General features: G+C 29.3%; 1 protein-coding gene across 1 annotated transcript in view; it reads left to right on the top strand.

The window, feature by feature from the left end:
- LOC135925930 (FHF complex subunit HOOK-interacting protein 1B-like) overlaps positions 1-26,147 on the top strand; it is a 91,480-nt gene that overhangs the window by 2,238 nt on the left and 63,095 nt on the right. The window contains exon 4 of the mRNA XM_065461524.1: positions 8,710-8,956. Within this exon, the coding sequence (XP_065317596.1) occupies positions 8,710-8,956 (247 nt within the window). The remainder of the gene's footprint in view (positions 1-8,709; positions 8,957-26,147) is intronic.

The following is a 26,147-nucleotide window of genomic DNA, read 5'->3' as shown; positions in this document are numbered from 1 at the left end:
TTCAGTTTGTATCCTGTCACTACGCATTACACTTGTATTCGTTGGAACTATCTCCACTCCCCAGAACGAATCTTGAGACGGTATCATTCTATATACCTCCCTTTCTGTAGTAGAATTAAGCGGTTCCCTGATAAACGTAATATAGTGGTAAAAGAAGAAAGAAACAATAAATATGAAGAAAATAATGTTTTTGTTTTGTGCAGTGATTTATAAACAAAGGGGTATTGTGTGATTTAGTAAAATATGTTATTAAAGTTTTTTTAAACTATTTGATTATTATTAAGTAGTGAAAATTTATTAAATTTTTAAAAAAAAAAATATCGGATAAAATTTATAAATTTTTATAAAAAATAATATAAATTATGGATACATTTTATATTAAATCTAACAACATGATGATCCAAGTGAATTTGCTCAACATATCTCATCCATTAGCTGACCAGTAGCACAATTGTTGGTTAGTCAAAAGGATGGGGAAGGGATGCAGATGACTTATCGCCCTTCATTGTCCAATGAAATGATGTCCATGCCAAATGGTTGTCACGTGAAACGACTGTTTCTGTGATACGATACGAGGTCCAGGGATGCAAGGATTCAACATGACTTGCTTCAACTGTGGATGGAAGGGTCACAAGCTGGGGATTGTCTAAGTGGAGGGGATCAGCATTCCTCTATCATATTGAATGGGGTAAATAGATAAACTTCCAATACCAATAAGAATAATGGCTATGTCTAAGACGTTTATCAAGGAACCACTTAATTAATTCAACAATGGAAAGGGAGGTATATAGAATGATTCAGTCTCTTGATACGTCCAGATATGTGACCAGGGGAGTGGAGATAGTTCCAACGAATGCAAGTGTAATGCGTGGTGACAGGATACCCACTGAAAGTATGCCTATGACCGAGGGGATGCTGAACTAAATGAAAGATATGTTAATAAACTCACCAGAGTAAAAAAAAAATTGTATTTGTATTTTTTTTTGAATTAATGTATTGTTTAATAATAGATTTTTTTTAAAATTTAATTTGTATGTATACATTAGTTTTTAATGATTATTTTTTTTTTAAAACACAATATTTATGTAATTATTGTATGTATCACTAAATTTATTACATGTACCCCAGGTTTTACCTTGAAAAGGGGGACATGTTATATTATGTTATGTAATGTATATTATTTTTGATATTATTATAAATAAATTTTTGTTTATTTTTTTTATTATATAATAATAATAATTGAAATAAAGCTTTTATGTTTTTTAAAAAAAAATATAGATATATATATTTTTATTTAAAAAATAAAATCAAGGTAAAGTACGCTAACAAATTAAGAAATATAAAAAGGAAAGTCCCAAAAGTTGTCTATTTATTTAACTAATTAAAATAAAATTAAGTTAAAGTTCATTAACCAATTAAAAGAGATATTAAAAATAAAGATCCTAACTATCTCCGCTCCTCTTATCACATATCTGGACGAATCTTGAGACGGTATCATTCTATATACCTCCCTTTCCATTGTCGAATTAAGCGGTTCCCTGATAAACGTCTTGACATAGCCATTATTCATCTTCGTTGGCCGTTGGAAGTCCATCTATTTGCCCCATTCATTATGATAGAGGAATGTTGATTTCCTCCACTTCAACAATCCCTGCCCTTGTGATCTCTCCCGCCACATTTGAAGCAAGTCATGTTGAATTCTCGCACCCCTGGACCTCGTATCACAGGAACAGTCGTTCGTGACACATAGCCATTTGGCATGGATAGCATTTCATTGGACGACGAAGGGCGATAAGACTTCCGCATTTCTTCATCCTGTTGACTGATCCAACAATTGTGCCACTGGTTAGCTAATGGATGTAACATGTTGAGTAAATTCACCTGGATCATCATGTTGCGATATAAAATGTATCAATAATTTATATATTTTTTATAAACTTGATAAATTTTAATTCAATATTTTTTTTAAAAAAACTTTAATAAAATATTTCACTACTTAATAAATTTTAATCAAATAGTTAAAAAACTTTAAATACATAATTCACTAAATCACACAATACCCCTTTGTTTACAAAACAAAAAATTATTTTCTTCATATTTATTATTTCTTCTCTTACCACTATATTACCAATTATTTCCCTCTTCCCCTTTCAGAGATGCCTTTTCACAATTTTTGTTTCTTTTTCCTCTTCTTATTACCACTTTATCAAATTTATCAAGTTTTACATTTTTTTCCCTTTTGCACCCCATAAGCCGCTGACCGTTTGATTACTCTCCCTTCCCAACAAAACTCATTTCTAAAAGCCCTCTTTTTTTTAATTTTCACGATCTGTTATTCCCCTCTTTTTTTTTACAATTTTCACTATCTACTCTTTTTAATTCTTAATCTTTACTATTTCCTATTTTACCAATTTTCCCTAATTAATTTTTTTTTCGTTAATAATCATTCCTCTCCTTTCCCTAACAAAACTCATTTCTAAAACCCTCCTTTTTTTCTACAATTTTTACGATCTGCAATTCCCCTCTTTTTTTACAATTTTTACTATCTACTATTTTTATTTTTAATCTTTACTATTTCCTTTTTACCAAATTTCCCTTTTTCCAATAGACTCCATAATTACAATAATTATTCACTTTTAATATATAATACTAGTTAAAAACATTTTAACCTCAACTCATGTGTTACATTTTTTCCCGTTTTTTAACGATACTTTTTTCGTTTTTACTTGTATATAAATATTCCTATCTTTCAACTTTTCCCACCACATTATTACGATACATAACATGAAATACCAACACGAAAAATTCTTTTATGCAACCACTTGACCTCCATATCTTACTTTCTCTATTCTGTTGATAATTCTCTATTCTGTTGATAATTCTCTATTTTTAAATATATATATTCTCTACTAGAGGTGGGCGCGGGCCTAATTTTTTATTCAAGGCCCTCCCGCTTAGCAATAAAAAATATTCACGCCCATTCACGCTTACCACTAAAAAATTTTCGACCCGACCCGCCCACTCACGAAAGGCAATATTTTGATTCACGCCCGTCACGCCCGAAAATTCACGGTGTTTTTAAATTTTTCAAAACTTTAATGGTATAATTTTTTTACAATTTTTTGAATTTATTCTATTTATTTCTTTAATTCCATAATTCATAATAACAAAAAATAAATACATATTATAAATCCAAATTTTTACTTAGAAAAAAAAGAAGGTCTATTTTTTTTATTTCAATTGTGTACGCCTTACCTCTAATAGGCGATTGGCTACAGAAAATAACCTTTCACTAGAAGCCGAATTTGCCAGGGCTGACAAAATTTTACTCTCTAATCAAAAAAGGAAATAAATTTTCCTGCTTCCAAAACTTCAAAATATTGCCATTATTATTTGTTTTATGGGATGAATCTTTTAAATTCACACAGCTTTCATCGGTAGATGTTGATGCTTCATCAGAATCATCTAAAAATATGTTTCATTTAGAATATATGGTTTTTTATGAATGTAGGATGAATTAGGAAAGTTATAAATGACAGTTGGCAATGTGCATATCATCTAATTTTATATCATTTCACATTTTTAAGATTGTTTTGTAAATATCTTCCTTTTCTTCGTCTATTTAAAACTTAAGGCTTTTGAAATTAGGATCTAGAATTAAGCCTACCTTAAGTGCTTGAGAATAAATTTTAAAGTTTAAGTAAAAAATTTCGCGACAAAACACCTAAACATAAAGAAAATAGAACTAGGAGCGTGACACCAGATGTTGTTTATAAAATGCCTGAATATTTTTTGTTTTCAAAAATTTTTCTTTTTTAAAAAAGAACTAAATTAAATTAGCAAATTTATATTTATAAAAAAAAATTAAAATTTCCGTGATTCACGGGAAATTCATGTTCACGCCCGATCACGCCCGGGAAAAATTTTGGGAAGGCACGTCACGCCCATCCACGCCTAATAATTTAAAATTTATTCACACTCACGCCGTGACCCACAGTGACACGATGGGTCACGCGTAATTTCACGGCCCGCGCTCACCTCTATTCTCTACCCCTTAACCCCCTACATAAATTTTTACTACATAACATATCAAAGTAAACCCAAATTTACTCTCAAAAGTAATCTGATTTATTGAACCATTAACCTCCACTTCCCTTTGTTTTTTACAATTTTTATTTACCTCTTTTCCTTATTCTTCATAACTCAGATAATTATTATTTACACTTCTCATATATATAATTTTCTAAATTTTTCCCTTTATTTCCCCTACCATCTTCCCCTTATATTTTATTACACTTTTATGCCCTTGCTCTCAACTGCAATGCCTCGTGACCTCACTATTATCCTCCAATCTAACCTTAAGTATTTTATTTCCCATATTCACTATAACCACTCCCTTCTCCCATTTTTTAGTCATTCCATACATTCGAACCCATACTAATTGATAAATTACATATTCCAAAACAACTTTACTTTCAATTTCTGCACACGTATCCACTGGTTTCAACATATCTAAAACATTAATTTTTCTTCCCATCATTATCTCTACCGGGGATTTGCCATCCCTTCCCACCGCACTGTTGTAATACAAATGCGCTACCCATAATTCATTCTTTTTTTAACCAATTTTTTACAATTGCTACCATCCACTCAGCCTGGCCATTCGAACTAGGATGATGCGGTGGCGCCATTACATGTCTCACATTCATCTTAAAACAAAAATTCTTGATACAGCACTTACAAAAGCCGGACCTCCATCAGACACCATAATCTTTGGAATTCCAAATTTCGAAAACATTTTCTTGCAATGTCTTATCAATATTCCCGCTGTTAAACCATGCACCTCTTCAAACTCAATCCACTTATAAAATGCGTCCACACTCACAATAAATTTTTTTCCTTCCCATTCAAAAATTTCTAAATGCAATCTTACCTATGGTCCCCTAGCTTTTGGCCAAATACACTCTGTTTCCTTCCTGGGTATATTGGACCATGCATTGTAAACTTCACAACTTTTACCTAAGTTATTAATTTCTTCATTCATCTCAGGCCACCATCATATTATCCCTTCCCCATTGTTTCATTTTTTCTATTCCTTGATGACCCGCATGTAACATATTTAAAACCCTTTCTCTTAATCGTTGAGGTACGACAACTATATTTCCTCTCATTAGATAATCATCAATTCAGCCTCTATACTTTTATATTTATTCCCTTTATCATCCCACTTTTTTTTTTCCTGTTAAACATCATTTTATCAAAGCCAATTCCCTGTCGTTCAAAGTATATTCTTGTATTTCCTTCCTCGTAGTAGGACTACCCATAAAACCCCCCGTTAATATCCGAATCAACGCCTCTTACCAACTTTATGATCCATTATAATATTATTCTCTCCACCCACTCCTAATCTCGATAAAACATCTGGTAAATGATTTTCTTTTCCCTGCCTATATTTCAGTTCTAAATCAAAACTACCCACTAACAATAACCAACGCTGAAGTCTTGGTGACATCATTAACTTCTTATTATCTTTTTTAAACAAATGTATCAGTTTTTCTTCCAATCAAATATTCCCTGCATTTTGTTAATCCAAAAATAACTGCTAACGCTTCTTGCTCTATCACCGAATATCTCGTTTTTACCTCTCTAAATACTCGAGAAAATTATTACCGGTCTTTCCATTCCTTCTATCAAATGTAATAGAACTCCTCCCACTCCTTTGTTGGAAGCATCTACTGCCAAAATTACCTCCAAATCACTATAGAAACATACCAAAACAGGTTCTTTACTTATTTCCAATTTCACTTTTCAAATGATACTTCCTATGCATCTTTCCAATCAAACTGCACATTTTGCTTCAATAATTTATACAAAAGCTATTCGAGCAAAATCCGCTATAAATCGATGATAATAATTTATCATTCCCATGAAAGATTGAACCTCAGATTTGTTCGCAGGTTTCATATTCGCTATACGCATCAAATTTTTATCCAGCGGTTTTACTTCCGTCCCATTTAACTTATGCCCCAAATATGTAATTTTAGTTACTCCCATAACACTTTTTTCATGACTCGCTTTCAAACCCTTATCTCTGATTCGTATGAAAACTTACTGCAATCTCTGATTGTGTTGTTTAACCGTTACTCCCGTCACTAAAACATCATTCATATAATAAAAAATTCTCTCCAAACCCTGAAAAACTGCAGCCATCGTACGCTGAAAAATGGGAGCTGACAAACTTAACCGGTAACCGACAAAAAGTAAATAATTCTTTAAACGTTGTTATTGTCAACAATTTCCTTGTAGACTCTTTTATAGGTAACTGTAATTACGCCATGAAAAATCTATTTTCGAAAAATATTTTGCCTCTTTTAAGTTCGCCAAAATCTCTTCCATTCGTAATAATGGGTATTTTACTTCAACTACCCAGGGATTAAGAGTTACCCGAAAATCATTGACCATTAGACTTCCTTACTGGAACCAATGGTGTCTCCCATTCACTATATCCAATCGGACAAATTATTCCCTCACGTATCCAATTATCTAATTCTTTCTCCATTTCATCCCTCCATTCAAACGGCACTCTACACACTGCACAATACTGTGGAATATATCCCTTTTTCATATTTCCACCTCATAATCTCCCAAACGACCTATTTTTATATCAAAAATTTCCCCATATTTATTTTCCAAATCCATCACTGCTTTTTGCAAAATCTTCAACATTTAATTTACCTTTTGCTTCCACTACTGCATTGTCTTCAAATTTTTTCCTTTTTCGTTGGTATAATTTCTAACACCGCACATTAGTTTTATTTCTTCCGATTGATTACTATCCAAATACTTTCTGGTATCATTATTTGCTCCTCGCAGTAACCTCTCAAACTTCAAATTTGATTCCTTATTAATTTCATCACCTTCTGTACCACTATTTTCCAGCCCGATTCCTCTACAGTTATCTTATTGCCTATTTCCCTTTTAAAATCCTTGTCACTAATTTCCGAAATATTATCAACTTCTAGCTCAATAATTTTCTCAATTTCTTGACAATGTATCATATCCATGCCTTATTTATTGCTCAAAATATCAGGCTCTTCCTGACACATTTTACCACACCCAATTTTTAAATTTCCTTGAATTTCTTTAACATTATTTACCATACTTCCAACTTTAATACTCTTGAAACCATATTTTTCACTAATTTACTTTCCATGTCTTTACCACACACCTCCTCTACGAGCTTTTTATGTATTCCAATATTTTAATTAACTTTATTTTTCACTTTAAACATATCCAAAAATTATTTTCCAATCCAAATCAAGCCCATCCCATAATCGCACCAATTTCGTCTTTTAGTATCCAAAGATCCAAAAAATGCACTGCCTCATTTATTAATACTGGTAAATTTACCCTTCCCAAAATCATAATTTTAGCTCCATTTAATTGTTTTACTATCAATTTATCATTTAATATTTTCTTATTCTGCCATAATTTATAAAATTACTAAGCCCCATGACCGATATAGTAGCTCCTTTATCTAATAACATTGTAATTTCTTTATTTCCCACATTAATTTTTACACGTGGAAACTCATCATAATTATATTATTTTTCCCCACTAGAATTGGTATGTTACAATTTGTATGTTCGACTTGGGCCACTCATTTCCCATATTTTTAATGACCAAATTATTACTACCCTCTTCTTCTCTTCCTTTGATTCCCATTTTATTTTCAAAATTTAATGCATTTTCTGATAATAAGTTTTTCTTTTGATTCAATGGGTTTTCCTATGTAATAACCCCAAATGTTGATTTTTGACTGCCATATAGGCATGCTACAGGACAATTTCGCGCATGATGGCCAATATTTCTACATCGGAAACAAGTTATTATTTGGTATTATATCCTTCATTTTTCTTTTCCTTAGGTATTACATTATCATATCCATTTTTAATATTCACTCCTGTTAACCCACAGACAGGATTTTAAACCAAATTTACTTATAAATCTAAATCATTTTGCAAAAAATATTTTATAAGTAAATCTGTATAAAATATAATATAAGTTCTTATAATATTTATAAACTCTGAAATTGGTGTAGTTGAAAAAGCTCAACAGGATTTATTAAAATTTATTGATTTAAAAACATTTAACAACCAGCATTAATGTTCATTATCTTTGTTTACGTAAGTTGAGACCGAATAAAATTAAAAAAAAAAATAATAGATTTCTTATTCATCTACCATTATACATAATATTAATTGCTATTAAACTTCTAAAATATTTCTAGGATGAAATATATAAAAAATACATCATATATAAGAATTCATGAGGGCATAGTAGCAAGCAGTTGTGACAAATGTTCAGATATCTTGTACCCCCTATTTTGTATATTTATAGCCAGGTCATTAAAGAAAGAAAAAGGAAGGAAATAATTTTCTATTATCAAATATGTTGCAGGTAGTATAGTATAGAAGTTGACATGGCCTAGTAAATTTATTGGGAAACATGTTCAAAATATTGCATGCTCTGTTTAAAGACATTTTTAAGTTTCCGCTCCAGCTAGGCCACACTGACCCCTGGTTCACTTAGTATAACATAACAAATGTTGTTTAAAAAAGGAGTCTGAATCTGTGCCTATAATCAATCGTACTTAGATTGTCGATTATGTTTGAATTAAACTCTTATATTTTATATTAACAAAAATAGAAAATACTTATCCACAAACCTGTCCTTCGACCCCTTCTCAAGCTCATTAAATGTTGCCACAAATTTTTTGGAGGCTTTTCTTGCCGCGATGTGGAACGCAGGTTGGTCTTTGTGCTGAATGAAATTTCCGGCATATTCCATCGGGAAAAAGGGCTGTTCGATTTTTACCTCACCATTACGTCAGAATCTTATAAATATCTCTTCGTGACTACACTCGTCTCTTTCGTGCCCAGAGAGGATGAGATAGGTTTTAAAAAAATTAATGTCAAGGGATAACATAATTTTAAGGGAAATTTAAAATAAATTTTATATTATATATATCAGTCTATAGTATAGTTTAAACCTAAAGTTTAAGGTATTAGTCATGATATATTCTTTCTGAATTTATGACTATATTAATCAACCCTCATAAATTAAAAAAATACCTACATTAAACCATGAATTGATGGAGAAAAAATTGATTTGCAAATTTATAAATAGAAAAGACAGTGGTTGTTATTTTTTCCCCTATTTCTTTTTACTTTAAATTTTATTGTGGAATTAACTTTATCACGAAGTAAACATACAATAAATAAATTACGGCTATGAATTGAGAGACATCCTTGATGGCTTAAATTGATATTCAAAATTTTTTTATTAACTATTTTTTGAATTATTTTAAAAAATCTGTCAGGAATGCATTTCTGATATTTGCTTTCTTGGTTACTTTATTTTGATCAAAAAAGATTTCATTCAATGTTTTTCATTATCTTTTTAATAAAATAATATTTCCAGAGTTGTTAAAGTATCTAGTTAAATGTGGTATCCATATCTTTATACACTTTTATTAAAGTATCCGTATCTATATACTATTTTAGAGGTATCTGCAACTATTTTAGATATATTTTGATATAATTTTATTTTACTTTTTTTATATCTAAAAATAATATATTTGAATTAAATTATTAATAATATGCTTAAGTTATATCATTACAAAAACAAACCACACAAATTTTATTTTATTATTAGACAATTTGAGAAAAATCAAATAATTTAATTAGATATTTTGGGCACCACTTAAATTATATAAGTTTTGACACTCATCAAATTTTGAATGATTTTTTTAAAAATGAGTGTCCGGATTTTAAAATATTTAATGATTATCCCAATATAAAGTTTTTATTCATTAAATATAACAACCACTCTACCGTCAATTGCCCTGGTATATGACTAAAAATGTCACAGATAAACGGGGGTGTCTTAATAATAAAAATTTTGTGTTTTATTATTTAAATCTAACAATCATTATCTTAATTATTTATATATTTTGTATATAGATGTGATATCAGCTCAATAATCTTTTTAACTCACTTCGAAATTCGAATTTTAATAATAGAATCCGAAATTAGCGTTATGCATACCTTACATAACTAAGAAAAATGTTAATTTATCTAGGCACATTTGTGAAATTGTATCTGTATATAGATCATTTTTATACGATGTACCTATATTTAGATCCATTTTAAAAGTATCTTTTAACAACTGAATATTTCCCTCTTTAACATTCAGCTTATGAAAACGATTAAATTTAGTACTCAAAATCAGAATGACTTTTTAAGGTATCAAGTTATTGGTACATTATCTAAAAAGTATCTAGATACCGTTACTTGATTGGGAAATGTATCCAAGTATAAAATTTGTTCTCAAGATACAAAATAAATACATTTTTAATTATAATGTTTAAACAACGTAGAAAAGAAATAGAAGATTTTTTGTTAAAACTCAAATTTTGAAATGAATTATATTTGTTATCCAGCGCTTGATTTTTTATTTAGAGATAAGATATGTAATTAAATTACTATAAATTTTTAACAAAAAAATATCTCAAAACTTTCATAACCTAGGCATCCTCTTTTTATCTTTAAACATATTTTTAGCCATACTAAAAAGAAATTTTTACTGGTTCCTCATGGGGGTATTGAAAAAATATATATAATTAAATCCGATTTCCCTTACTTTAGCAACATTTGAAAACTTTGGAAGTCTATTGGATAATCGATTTGTCAATTCTTTTTGTTTTCTTAAATTTTCTAGCATTTGAAACCATGTCCAAAGATACTTAAAAATTTGTTGATGCTCTTTGATTGTTTCATTTATTTCTTTTTCTTAACATCATTAATATTAATCATCTAAAAATTTATAATTATAGATTTTTATTAACACCATTTTCCATATTATTATATTCCATTGCGGCAATAAAATTTTCAATGAAATAAATCCAATATATTTAATTAATAATTATTACAAGAAATAGGAATAAATGTATTTTTAATAAAAACGTAATAAATGTATCAATCTATATATAGAAATAGATACCACTTTTTTAAAATATATATAGATAAGATGAATCTAGGGGAAAAAAACGGGAAAACTACTGAATAAAATTTCGGAATAAAATCTGTGAAAAATGAATTTCTAAAAAATCTAGGAACAAGAAAATACGGAAAAAAATCTCTAGGAAAAAAAACTTAAAAATAACTGTTAAAAAATGATTATTAAAAAAAAACTAAAAAATGACAATTACTTTTAGGATTTATTTGAGAATATATTTTTTTTACATTTTAATAAATTTGTAGCCGCCACCTTTTGTTTTTACATTAATTTGAAAATATTTTTCAAATTTTAAAAATGAAAATGTTTATTATTGTTATCAAGAACATTTTCTTCCAGAGTACCTTCCATTTCATTAATATCATCATCGTCTGACTCACTTACATCGATTTTGATATCCATTTGCGATGACATTTTAAATAATTACCAGATGATTAAGGTTTATAATAAAAATGAATATATAAATTTCAAAATTAAATAAAATTAATTATGGTTTTATATTTAAATTTTCATGTTTATAGTTGCATTCATTTTATTTGCGCTACCTAGCTACTTTCAAAAAAAGGAGCGCTCTAATAAAATTAATAATTGAAAAATAAGTAGCACGTTATTACCTATCGCTGCCAGAAAAGATAGCATGCTACTTTAACAATTCTGCTAAACCCTGATCAATACTTTTTAAATTTTTGTACAATCATTTTTTAAAAATAAAATAATAGAAAATGAGGATTTAAAATTCACAATCGGCAAGGCCGGATCGTAATTTTTAAAAATCAGGATTAGGTCTAAAAAAATAAAAATTGCATACAAAACTGTAGTCGCGCGCTTTCAAAAAAAGGAGAATTTGAATTTTTAGATGGATTATCAAACTTTACCTCTTTTATAAAGTTTTAAAAACAATTAAATAACGATTTGTCTGTTCCCGATCCCCGCATATTAGGGCTAAATTTAATTATGCTTTTATATCTATTGATAGTAGGCCTATTCAAAAACGAATTCGAATCGAATAGTGCAATAATTTATCGTATTCGTACGAATAATAAAATCTACTATTTGGATTATTCGAATAATGCATTAATCATACTCAAACAGAAAAAATATTATAATAATCTGATAATAAAAGATATGTAATCAAGTTATGAACAAAATTATTATGTATATTATTAATTCAATTTATAATTAGAATCCAATTTTTAAGGCAAAGAGTTTTTCTTATATTTTCATCCTTATATGACATGTGATTTTTTTACAATAAATTAGTTTCAACTTAGAAAAGCTTTTCGAGTGTATGGGGTTCCGATATGCATTTGCCTTATACCACATTAACGGGTCAGTATTACTCTTGGCTCACACAGATAAAAATCAAGTTGGATACAATGTCTAGTCTGTTTTGTCGAATTTCATCCTTATTTGTTTGACAGTTATAATTATCAGATAAAATAAAATCATATTTATTTAAATGGGGGTCAATTAGATACCTATATAGGTGTTGTAAATCTCTTTAAATTTGTCCGTTAACTTGGATATATCAATATCATAATTAACAGATATTGATTTAATTCTACTTTATGCCTGTGATCCAATATTGTAGTTATATTATTGCATCATCAGCAGTTAAATTATATGAGCCCAACAATTTATCATATGCTACTTTTAAACCATTGTTAAAGGATATATGGAAAACAGGTTTTTCATTTTTTAGCTGTTTAAGAATTAGAATATAATAAGGTATAATTATAAGTAGGATAATTCTCCCCCATACCATATTTGTAGTTTCATATAAAGGCAATAGGATAGCTTTAATTTTTATAAAATCCTCCCACTCCTCTTATGTTAACAAATATATTATTTCCTAATTATAAATTTTAGTTTACCTCTGATATTTGGTTTTCATGGAGTATTTTAATATTAGTTATTACATTGACTAATTTTGTTATAGCAGACTTTAACAATAAGCCTCTTTCAATAATTTGGTAAGTGCTATTCCACATGTCACAATCCAATTTTGGTTTTAAAAATTTTAGGGGAGGGTGCAGTGAACTACATATATTTTTTTAATAAATTTAACTTTTTGGGAGAATTACGAATCATTCTAATAATGTGTTTCAGTTTTAAAATAGATCTAAAATTTTTAAAATTTCTTAATTATAATTTTTAATTATTTTAATAAAGACTTTAAATATATTTTCACCTGATTGTGCTTCATTTATTGAAGCGACATCCAAAATTGTGTTATTTTAAAATTATCAATAAAATGGGTTGTTTGCCCTAAAAAAGACATGTGTTGGGCTCCAAATGTCAGATGAAAAATTAATCTGACTTATTTTTGGATATTATTTCCTTTACCACATGTTCTTTTTCTGAAAATGTATTATACATTTGCTATAAAAGTATTGGAGCATATTGATTTTACAGAACAATCAAGATCACTTAAAAAAATTTTAAAATCTTTTGAATTAACAGTTTTAAAAGGTATATTATTATTTATAAATAATTTTAGCAAGTTATATATTAATTTTTTTATATAAAGAATTTTTTTTTGATGTGAATTTTTTTTATTAAAAAGTTACAAATATACATATTTATAATTAATAAAATTCCGATTTTAAAACGTATACAATTTACAATAAAAGTATAAGCTATATAAAAATATAAAATCTATATTATTTATTTTTAAAAAAAGGTAATAAAATACTGTAATGTAATAAAAAAAAGAAGGAACATGAGGAGGTGCATCTAGGTTATGGCACCATGAATTGATATACTGTGCGACATACAAATTTCCATGAGATTCATGGCGTAGGTAAAAACCTTCCTGAGGGTCATCCGAAATTAAGCGCATCTTTTGGCCGAGTGCCTTGAAAAATTCCAATGCTCTAAATCCAAAAGCACCGATTGTGTCAGAAACAATCGGGGTTAGAGTGATATTGGGAATGATAATGTATTTATTGATCTTTCTAATTTCCGCTCTAACTAAGAGAGCAAAAGGATGGTGCAAAGCGATCAACACATGTATAATCCCAGGCTAGCGGGATTCCTTTGCTTCATGGGATAAGAGTAATTCCGTCAGGCCTGATTTTGTCCCCGAGATTAAGACCTACAGATTATAAATTTGAAGGAATATTAGCTGAACGGAGAGTTCTAGCAATAATTAAATTTATTGCTTGGTGGCGTGGATAGCGGCCTTTAGAAAAACGGCAGTGAAGTGGGTGATGGCCTAGACTGTTGATAAAGAGCTGACACTGTTAGCAAGATGAGGGTGTGGATATCACAGCCTAAACGAAGACCTATTCCTATCCGAAGTTCTTCATTGGAAAGAAGTAAGCCAAGGATGGAGCTAGGGATGGCCCCAAGCCATTCATATTCCTTGTTAAAATGATGATGGAGAATTACTACTTTAATTTAATAAGGAGGGGGGGGGAATCAATACTTTGATTTATTGGGGAGGGGATATCTGGGTTAAAGATTAAGGAAATGTCCTTCAAAGCAGCGTTCGAGTAAAGGTATTCAACGGAATGCTGGATTAAAGGTAAGTAGGGATCTGTAGTGGTGGTAAAAATTTTAGTAATTATTTGACTTTTGGTGAATGATGAGAGAAAAGTTGCAATATTCAATGAGGCCGGGGATCGAAAACCTATACCCCCAAATTTACATGGAAGAGCGGCTTGCATTCAGCAAATGGGCGAGAATTTGAGGTTGAGTATTGATTCAAGGGAGATTTTAACTTTAAGGTCTAAAACTAGTAGCATGTTTTGGAATTGGAAAAGAGGAGCAGAACGAAAGGCATGCAATATTTTTGGAATATAAAGGTATTTCTTTAGGAGAAAGAATGAATGATGAGATGGTAAAAATCCTAAGATTTTCTGAAGTTGGTCAAATTTAATTAGGAAGTCTTCAGTAAATTGAGATATTGTTACTTTGCCTCTAATAGGTGAGCCTATATGAGTAAAGTTTGATTTCTCAATTATAGAAAAGTTATCAGGAATGGGATAAAAATTGTTGGGCATATAAAATATGAAATTTTTATGATTGAGGGAAAGCCCAGTAGTGGGAGTGAGATCAGAAATGATAGATGTAATTTTAATTTCATCGTATGGTCCTGCAACTGCACTATTATCTAAATACCATATGTTTAAAATGACATTGCATTTGTTGTTGATGTTGTCTAAGATGGTGCGAATAGCCTCACAGAAGATAGCTGGGCCCAAGGGTCCCCTTGTTGTATTCCTTGACAGGATCCAATAGTCGTTTCATGAAATTTCAAAAAAGACACGAGACCATAGCAAGCTGATATATACGTTAATATTCTGGGAATGTGTTACAGAAAGAAGAAATGAAATGTTCTCTCTTAAGGGAGTTTGTTAAAATCTAATTTTTTTAAAAAAAATGTTGTTTGATTGGTGGAGCAGATGGCGTGTGATGTGTGAAGCAGCTTAACACCCTGCAGGAATACTAAAATCTAATTGACGAGGAAGTAAAATATTTGAAAGTTTTGCCTTTAATCGCTAAAAAATGATTTTGGATTTCTTCGGAAGATGTACCCAATAGCAATGGGGCGAATGCCTCTATCCTTTTTGGACAGCGCAATGAGTCGAGCACTAAAAATTAAGGGTAGAATGCATGGTGGAACAAGGTTATTAAAGATGTTATTAATAAGTATGGTAAAGGCTGATATTAGACTTTGGGGGTAAGGAATGGATGGCTTTGTTAGATCCTGGAGGTAAATTACTCGGAAACCATCTAACCCTCCAGCTGAGTCCTTTTTAAATGATTTAATAGCCTTGATGATTTCGAACTTGAAAGTGGGTCTGGATGGTGGTGGCAGCTGTAGTGGCAATATATTCTCGAGGATGTTTAGATAAAATGGATTGTATAGTTGAATGGTTATTTGGGGCAAACATATAATTTGAAACTGCAATGTTTAGTGCACTCTTAATGTTGCATAAATTGTTTTTTTTCAATCAATTTTGCTTTTTGGGACGAGTGTTGAAAGTTGTTGATTTGCTTGTTAGTGAATAAGGAGCAAGGTAAGTCGTTAGGATCAAAATAGTTTCTAATTTAGCATGATAAGTTATCTTTATGAGAAGGAAAACTTAGATGAGTAGGGGTGAAAAAGATTAGATCTTTCCAATTCTCTGAATTGTTGATGTTGTTATTAAGCAACAATAAGACCAAGTAATTTTTGGGCTGTCAAAAAGCGAGTACCACGAGGTATTCTTGAGATTGTAGGCATGAATGGATTAGCCATGATGTTCTGGTTCCAAAGGGGTTGAGGAACATTAGTGGTAAATGCTTATTATCATCAAGGTCATTATTGCTTATTGGGTCGTCTTAAGGTTGACAGAACAGGATTAGATAATAAGGCTGGGAAGCTAGAAGGTGGTAAAGAGGGATTAAGGAAGAAATCCTGATGCAGGACATCTTGAAGATCTGGGACCATTAAGTGAAAGTTTACCTGATTTAGTAAGGAATGATAATTTGCCACAAGAGAAGCATTAAACATAATTAGAAGCCATATGTTTTACAAGGATAATACATGATATATAAAATTTTGATCTTTAATTATGAAGACTTATAATCCTATGATAATAATAATTATCAGCTGATTTTGAATTCATAGTTAAATGCTCCTAAAATGATAATATAAATTATCAACTGATTTTGAATTTATAGCTATACAAAGGCAAAAACCTTTATCAAAATATGGAAGTACTAATGTGACTTTAAAGAAGAAATTTATGTTACTTATCTATATTTAACAAGTGCTTTAAATAAAATGTACTTAAAATTGATGATATAGGCTTTAAAAATAGTCAATTTTATTACACTTTTCTGAGGTGTGAATGAAACCTATTATAATGATTAATAAGAGGGGGTGTTGTTTTACCTTTACATTTTATAATGCTCTTGCAATGATTGCAAGCATCCTTTCCACCGTCATTGATTTGATATTTATCCCATATAATCGCTCAGGAAATTGACATATATGACTATTATTGTACAATTTATTACATTTTTAACTATCTTTCTTAATATATTTCGTACTTCAGTTTATATATCTTAAATCGATCTAATACATCAATTAATCATATTATTAATTGCCTTTGAGGTTAATTTATTCTATTATATATATTTTCTCCTTTTTGGGCTCTCCGTTTGAAACGGTATAAATTGTTTTCTTATCTGTTTTGGATAATGGCTACTTGTATTTTCGTTCTCCACCACGGGTTGATCTGTATTATCGATTTCAATCTTATCACTTATGATGGTATCTTTGGTCATCGAGTCTTGTATCGGATCAATGTCTTTGGTCATCGAGTCTTGTATCGGATCAATGTCTTTGGCTATCGAGTTTTGTATAGGATTCGTAGTGTAGTTGCATCGTTTCTCCTTCCCTTCTCTATTTTTTAGATCGGAATCGTCGAACCTATGTTTTAGCTGATATGTCTTCTCCATAACCCTAAATGCTAAAAACATTGGTTTTTCTTTTAACGATGATACCTAGAATCCAAATATCTTTTTTAAAGATCTTTTGCATATATTTTCTCATTTACATTAAGAGAACCTGGTAACTGGGGTATGTATTGATGAGGATAAAGTTTTATTAATTGTGAGGGTCCTATAGGTTGAAATAAACATAATTGAACTTGGTGATTGTTTTATGGTTATTTATGGCGTTTTTTATTAATTAAACAGAAAATCTTGTATTTTATTAGAATCATTATGTTTTTTTAAAATCTTTTAAAAGTTTGTACTAACCGCTCCGCTTTTCCGTTGGTTCTAGGGTGGTACGGGGCACTATATTCATTTCTTATTGATAATTGTTTGCAAAATAAACTGAATTCTCTACTTTGAAATGCGGGCCAAATATCCGTAACAATGGTATTGGGGTAACCGAAAATAGCAAAAAGTCTTATCAATAATTTTTTTCACTGCAGTAAAATTATTTGTCGACAGTTTTTGTATTTCAGGCCATTTACTAAAACTATCTATTATTACTAGATATATATCTCTTTTGATTGGGCCGGCAAAATCTAAATGAATGCTTCCCCATGGTTTATTTGCCGAGGGTCATTTCCCTATGATCGTTTTACCTCTAGGTTTAACATAATTCACAATTTTTACCATGTATCTGACACCAAACGTTCTCTTGGGCCAATAATTTTGTTTTAGTATAACCCTGATGTCCCATATGTAAAAAAGACAAAATATTTACTTGTAATTTTTTTGGAATTATGGTTCTTAACCTAATATACACCCTGCCTCCATTGTGAGTCATTTCGGCACTGGAAAAACGAGTTTAGATTTTCCTCTATTATCTTCGGCCACTCAGTTGTAATGTAACGTGAAAACTTTGATAATATCGGGTCATTTCTTGTGTTTGATTTTATATCTAACGCTGAAAAATTGTGGAGCATCCGATACTATTAAATTAATATCTAACTCTTCCCAAGCAAATGGTTTACCTTTAATCGGGAAACGGTAAAGCATATCCGCATTACTATTTTTTTTGTCCCTCGAAGTTGCAATTCATAATCATAATTTGTTAGTAGTAATGACTCTTATTAATCTTGTTGACATGTCTGTTATTCTTTTATATGTATTAAGTAACCATATAAGTGGTTTATGATAAGTGATTATAGTAAAATGTTTACCAATTAAATATTTTTTTAATTTAATTAATCCAAATATGATTTATAAAACATCACGCTCTATCTGACTGTAATTTCGTTCGGCGGCATTTAATGTTCGAGAAACGAATCCAATCAACTTTTCCTCGTTGTTAATGATATGAGATAGAACTGATCCTATCATGTTGAGACGCGTCAGCAGCTAGAATTATCGGGTTTTCCGGATTATAATGTTAAAATTGGTACTTTTGATATTAATTTTTTAAGTTTATTAATTACTTTTGTTTCAAGTGTTTTTAAACGGCTCGATTTGAGCCGATTTTTAAAAACGGCTAACTCGATATCTTATGTCTAGAAAAATATTGTCTAAGCTTAGAGATTTCGTTAATAGATGTTAAAACCTGCCATCTACGAGAAAAATCTTCAGGCTTGCGTAATATTTTTCTGGATAAAATTTTGAGTTAGCCGTTTTTAAAAACCGGCTCAAAATGAGCCGTTTAACAACACTATTTGTTTCATTATCTGTCCATTTCCATTGCACATTTTTCCTTAAAAGTCTATATAGCGGTCGGCAATAGTCGAAAAATTGTTTATAAATTTTTGATAATAATTAATGATACCGATAAAAGCTTGTAATTTTTTAACGTTTTTAGGTAACGGAGCGTCTAAAATTGCATTGGCATTCTTATTTGTTGTGATTCTCTCTTTGCTAATGGTATGACCTAAGAATTCAATCTTTTCTACCGTTTATTTCTAACATCTTTAATACATTTATCAATTTTTTTTATGAATCTCAATTGTTTCCCAGTATTTATTATATCGTCCAAATATTCTGCTACCCCAGGTAGTCCTTTTAATACGGAATCCATTGCTTGTTGAAAAATGGCTGGCGCTGAGACTCCACTAATGGAAGTCGTGTGAAGCGATATAATCCACTTGGCGTGTTGATCATCTAGTGCTATTTGAAAATACGCTTCTGATAAATCTAATACCGTATATTTTGATCCATTACCTAGGTGTGGTTAATAATTAATTAATTCTGGGTATAGGATATATCAAAATATTTGCATTTAGTGTTGTTAATCGGCTTAGCCGAGTCGGCTCGAACAGAGCTGACCCAAATTTTGGGTCGTTTTTTTCGACCTCGACCAGAGTTCAAGCCGAAAAAAACGACCTCGACCCAAAATATGGGTCGTATTTTTTGACTTAGACTTAAAGTTTGGTTGTTTTTTTCGACTTAGACTTTGAAGCTTAGTTGTTTTTTTCGACTCAGACTTGAAGTTTTTTAAGGCCAATGTGTAAAAATATATTATGCAAACATGTTAAATTAAAATTTCAGTGAAGATGTACCATAGGAAAGTGACAATTGTCTTAATCTTTATTTTTGAACTTTTTTGAATTTTTTTTAGACAAATGGGTAAAAATATATTTTATAAACATGTTAAATTTAAATTTCGGTGAAGATGTACCATAGGAAAGTGACAATTGTCATAATCGTCATTTTTGAACTTTTTCAATTTTTTTAAGGCAAATGGGTAAAAATATATTTTGTAAACATGTTAAATTTAAATTTCGGTGAAGATGTACCATAGGAAAGTGACAATTGTCATAATCGTCATTTTTGAACTTTTTTGAATCTTTTTAAGGCAAATGGGTAAAAATATATTTTGTAAACATGTTAAATTAAAATTTCGGTGAAGATGTACCATAGGAAAGTGACAATTGTCATAATCATCATTTTTGAACTTTTTTCAATTATTTAATAGCAAATGGGTAAAAATATATTTTGTAAACATGTTAAATTTAAATTTCAGTGAAGATATACCATAGGAAAGTGACAATTGTCATAATCGTCATTTTTAAACTTTTTTGAATTTTTTTAAGGCAAATGGGTAAAAATATATTTTGTAAACATGTTAAATTTAAATTTCGGTGAAGATGTACCATAGGAAAGTGATAATTGTCATAATCGTCATTTTTGAACTTTTTTCAATTTTTTTAAGGCAAATGGGTAAAAATATATTTTGTAAACATGTTAAATTTAAATTTCAGTGAAGATGTACCATAGGAAAGTGACAATTGTCATAATCGTCATTTTTGAACTTTTTTGAATTTTTTTAAGGCAAATGGGTAAAAATATATTTTGTAAACATGTTAAATTTAAATTTCGGTGAAGATGTACCATAGGAAAGTGACAATTGTCATAATCGTCATTTTTGAACTTTTTCCATTTTTTTAAATCAAATGGGTAAAAATATATTTTGTAAACATGTTAAATTTAAATTTCAGTGAAGATGTACCATAGGAAAGTGACAATTGTCATAATCGTCATTTTTGAACTTTTTTGAATGTTTTTTTGACAAATGGGTAAAAATATATTTTGTAAACATGTTAAATTTAAATTTCAGTGAAGATGTACCATAGGAAAGTGACAAGTCATAATCGTCATTTTTGAACTTTTTTGAATTTTTTTAAGGCAAATGGGTAAAAATATATTTTGTAAACATGTTAAATTTAAATTTCGGTGAAGATCCATAGGAAAGTGACAATTGTCATAATCGTCATTTTTGAACTTTTTTCAATTTTTTTAAGGCAAATGGGTAAAAATATATTTGTAAACATGTTAAATTTAAATTTCAGTGAAGATGTACCATAGGAAAGTGACAATTGTCATAATCGTCATTTTTGAACTTTTTTGAATTTTTTTTTGACAAATGGGTAAAAATATATTTTGTAAACATGTTAAATTTAAATTTCAGTGAAGATGTACCATAGGAAAGTGACAATTGTCATAATCGTCATTTTTGAACTTTTTTCAATTTTTTTAAGGCAAATGGGTAAAAATATATTTGTAAACATGTTAAATTTAAATTTCAGTGAAGATGTACTATAGGAAAGTGACAATTGTCATAATCGTCATTTTTGAACTTTTTTGAATTTTTTTTTTACAAATGGGTAAAAATATATTTTGTAAACATGTTAAATTTAAATTTCAGTGAAGATGTACCATAGGAAAGTGACAATTGTCAAAATCGTCATTTTTGAACTTTTTTGAATCTTTTTAAGGCAAATGGGTAAAAATATATTTTGTAAACATGTTAAATTTAAATTTCAGAGAAGATGTACCATTGGAAAGTGACAATTGTCATAATCGTCATTTTTGAACTTTTTTGAATTTTTTTAAGGCAAATGGGTAAAAATATATTTTGTAAACATGTTAAATTTAAATTTCGGTGAAGATCCATAGGAATGTGACAATTGTCATAATCGTCATTTATGAACTTTTTTCAATTTTTTTAAGGCAAATGGGTAAAAATATATTTGTAAACATGTTAAATTTTAATTTCAGTGAAGATGTACCATAGGAAAGTGACAATTGTCATAATCGTCATTTTTGAACTTTTTTGAATTTTTTTTTGACAAATGGGTAAAAATATATTTTGTAAACATGTTAAATTTAAATTTCAGTGAAGATGTACCATAGGAAAGTGACAATTGTCATAATCGTCATTTTTGAACTTTTTTCAATTTTTTTAGACAAATACAAATGGGTAGCAAACATGTTAAAATAAAATTTCATTGAAGATGTACCATAGGAAAGTGACAATTGTCATAATCGTCATTTTTGAACTTTTTTCAATTTTTTTAAGGCAAATGGGTAAAAATATATTTGGGTCATTCCATGTCAAATCAATCACTTTTCGGCCGACCCCTTTCGATTTCGATGAAAAATCGTAGGCTGGTTATATATGTTCCCATTAGATTATAAACAAAATTTTAGCGCATTAGCAACTATATTAGCGGAGATATTCGGGGTTAAAGGTCTAAAAAACGTCTTTTTTTGCTTTTTACTGATGTTAAATAACTAGTTTTTAATTTTAAACTAAATATGATCAAATATTGAATATAATATCAATAGCTAAGTTAATAATTGATGATTATGGCGAAAACATCAAAATTAATTTTTGATAAAATATGGGTCATCTTATAGTCAGTTGAAAACTTGAAATTAATATTTCGAAATGTATATGATCTCCGATTTTTAATTTTTTTAAGAAATATTATCCGTTTACTATTTTTTTAAAAATTTCTTCAACAATTAGCATGGCTGGATATTTATTTTAAAAAATATTGCGATTTTTATACTTTAAAAAAAATAGATGGCGCTATATATAATAGTTTTAATATGTTAAAATTCATTTTTTTTATTGATTAAAAATAATTTAATGTATATATATCATACTAAATCGATTACAATGTCCATTATATATTTTTATTTGTAATTCAGATCATAAATTTTTAAAATCTTCACAAATTTAGCCTAATTAAGATAGTTTATAAATTAATTAAATCTTACTTCATCTAAAGGAATACAAAGCCTGGCTAGCTTGTGAGATTTCTTCGGGAGATAATATATATGTTTGACTGGTAGGAGTAGAAGGATTGACCAGCGAGAGTATATGAGATTTAGGCAACACTAAAATATCATCTTTCAGAGGAAATTTAAATGAGGCTGAAGGTCCACAAGGGTGTAAAAATTGGATTTTTACTTCTTTATTTATATCATTTTTATCGATTATATATCCTAACCACCACTTATCATCATATACACATGTTATATATCCATTAATATTTTAAAAATTAATTTTCTCATTTAAATACGAAACTTGTTTTATATTATATTTTTTGGAATTAGAATATATTTTGGTTTTTAGTCTATTTTGATCAATGGGAATAATCCCGTGATTTTTTTGGGTCCCATGTATAAGCAGTGCATTAAATCTTTTACGAAGGGCTAATTCCTCTTCGATATATTCTTGATTTGATACATATTCAAATTGAATTCCATTAATATTTTCTTTAGCATAATTATATAATTCTAATGGGGTTAGGATTTGATTTTTATTTGGCCTTTGAAGACTAGCTCTGGCAACTAATCTTTTGACAGTTCCTCCGATACCGTCACATGCATTTTTGCGGTGAGCAGTGGCAAAGAAATGCCATTCGGCAGGAATTTTAAAATCGTATTTATGAAGACATATGTTCAGAAAAATTTTGCGATTCTTGTATTGAGACGCGGCTTCATCTGAAAAAAATATTTTTTTTTCTGGTTTAGAATTAAATTTGGATAAAATAACAAAATTTATATTTTTTAATTCTTCTCCAGATTTATAATATGCTACAAATGGATGTATAGTAGCCTGCAAGTTGTTCCAATGAAATCCCTGAACTTCATCTTGTAAAATGAAGGAATAATCCTCAGAATAATCTAGATTGGTTAAAAATTCCCCATCTTTAAAATTTTTCTACATTTGTCATTAATTTCACATTCTGATGAATGGCGCAGACACAAACAGTGTGTGTGCCACTAGCTCCAACTAAAATACAGTTTTTTGGTCTAAGTTCGGCAAATTTAGAGAATCCAATTGATATATTTGGGTATTCTTCCTTAAACATCTTGAATATTTATTTAAGCTTAAGTCTTTTTTGGACTGATTCTTTCTCGCCTTTAACAGATACACAATCTTTTATTCCAGGCATGAGTCGGCTTATTTCATCAGAACTATAATATTGTTTATTTTTATTACTTAAAAAATTTTTCAAAATCTTCGAAATTTGCTTTATCTCTGGTTATTTTAATAATTTAAGATAATGACAATTTCATAACATTCTTGATCTTGATGGGTATGACTTAGTCAGGGGGGAAGTATGCCTGATAATTAATGTGATTTTCGATTTTTCCCTTAATAATTTTCCTGCACTCCTTTAATCCTGCTTTTTTGCTCGTATGCTAGTCGGATTTTTTAATTATTTTTAATTTACATTGAAATATTAAAAAAATTATTTAAATTTTTTATCCTGCGAATATCTCAGGGGAATAAGGTTTACAAAGTTATATAATCCAATTTTATGATATATTATACATTAAAATATTTTTAATCAATAAAAAAATGAATTTTAACATATTAAAACTATTATAAATAGCGCCATCTATTTTTTTAAAAGTATAAAAATCGCAATATTTTTTTAAATAAATATCCAGCCATGCTAATTGTTGAAGAAATTATTAAAAAAATAGTAAACGGATAATATTTCTTAAAAAAATTAAAAATCGGAGATCATATACATTTCGAAATATTAATTTCAAGTTTTCAACTGACCATAAGATGACCCATATTTTATCAAAAATTAATTTTGATGTTTTCGCCATAATCATCAATTATTAACTTAGCTATTGATATTATATTCAATATTTGATCATATTTAGTTTTAAATTAAAAACTAATTATTTGACATCAGTAAAAAGCAAAAAAAGACGTTTTTTGGACCTTTAACCCCGATTATCTCCGCTAATATAGTTGCTAATGCGCTAAAATTTTGTTTATAATCTAATGGGAACATATATAACCAGTCTACAACTTTTTATCGAAATTGAAAGGGGTCGGCCGAAAATCTTGATTTTTTTGCTCATTTGACATGGAATAACCCATTTTGTAAACATGTTGTCACAACGACATGGTTGTCATTGTGGATCAAAACCTAAATATAAAAATAGAAAACAAATATATATATATAAAAGGAAATTAATAATAATTAGGAATTACGAAATCCTAAAATCAACTTTAATTCTTTATTCAAAATTATAATAGTAAACATCATAAAAAAAATAAAATAAAATAAAATTAAAAAATTAAAAGTAAATTTTAGTTAAAATAATAATTCCTTTTCGCATCATAATTTCTCCATTATATATCCTTTTTCTTTAATCAACATTTACATAGTCTCCCTAGCGAAGAATAACAAGTTCTACATCCTACTTGTTAAAACTGTTAAAGTATGAAAAAATCTACAAATCTCACGCGTTTTTTTCTCATTTACACAGACGGGGATATTTTAATAAAACATTATTTTTGTTTACGATTTGCATAATGCATTTTTTTGTAAAGTAAAACTGCAACACCCTTCCACTTAAGTTAGACCCACCAATCTGCGAATAATCAATCTTCTTTCGATCTCGACTTATTCTTCTTAATTTTTGCTGTCTTCTAAGTTCTAACGAAGGCTTTGTCGCTTGAAATTTTTGAATTCTATCTGTCGCTTGTCCCCCTGTGAAACGATCAGCTTTTTATCTCTGTAGGCCACTGACGAACTTGATAAAGGCTTGTTTTCCACGATCCACGCTTGATGAACGATTATCGATGCCATCCAGTTTCATCGTAACTTGTTTTCTATCATTCTCTTGTAATCCACGATTAGCTTTTTATCTCGATAAACGATTGGTCTGCGATAAACGATGGTTTTCACGAATTCTTGTTCGTCTTGACCCTCTTTTATATCAATTTGCTTGTTTTCCCCCTTTCTCTTGTAATTGATTGGTTGTTGCCTCTAATTCTTGTAATCGTATCTATCTTTCAGACTTTCGGGTCTTCTACGACA

This window comes from Gordionus sp. m RMFG-2023, chromosome 1, assembly GCF_954871325.1.
Source record: "Gordionus sp. m RMFG-2023 chromosome 1, tfGorSpeb1-WG-v2, whole genome shotgun sequence".
Lineage (NCBI taxonomy): Eukaryota > Metazoa > Nematomorpha > Gordioida > Chordodea > Parachordodidae > Gordionus > Gordionus sp. m RMFG-2023.
Note: the sequence above shows the minus strand (reverse complement) of the source record. Positions and strands in the feature narration are given on the sequence as shown.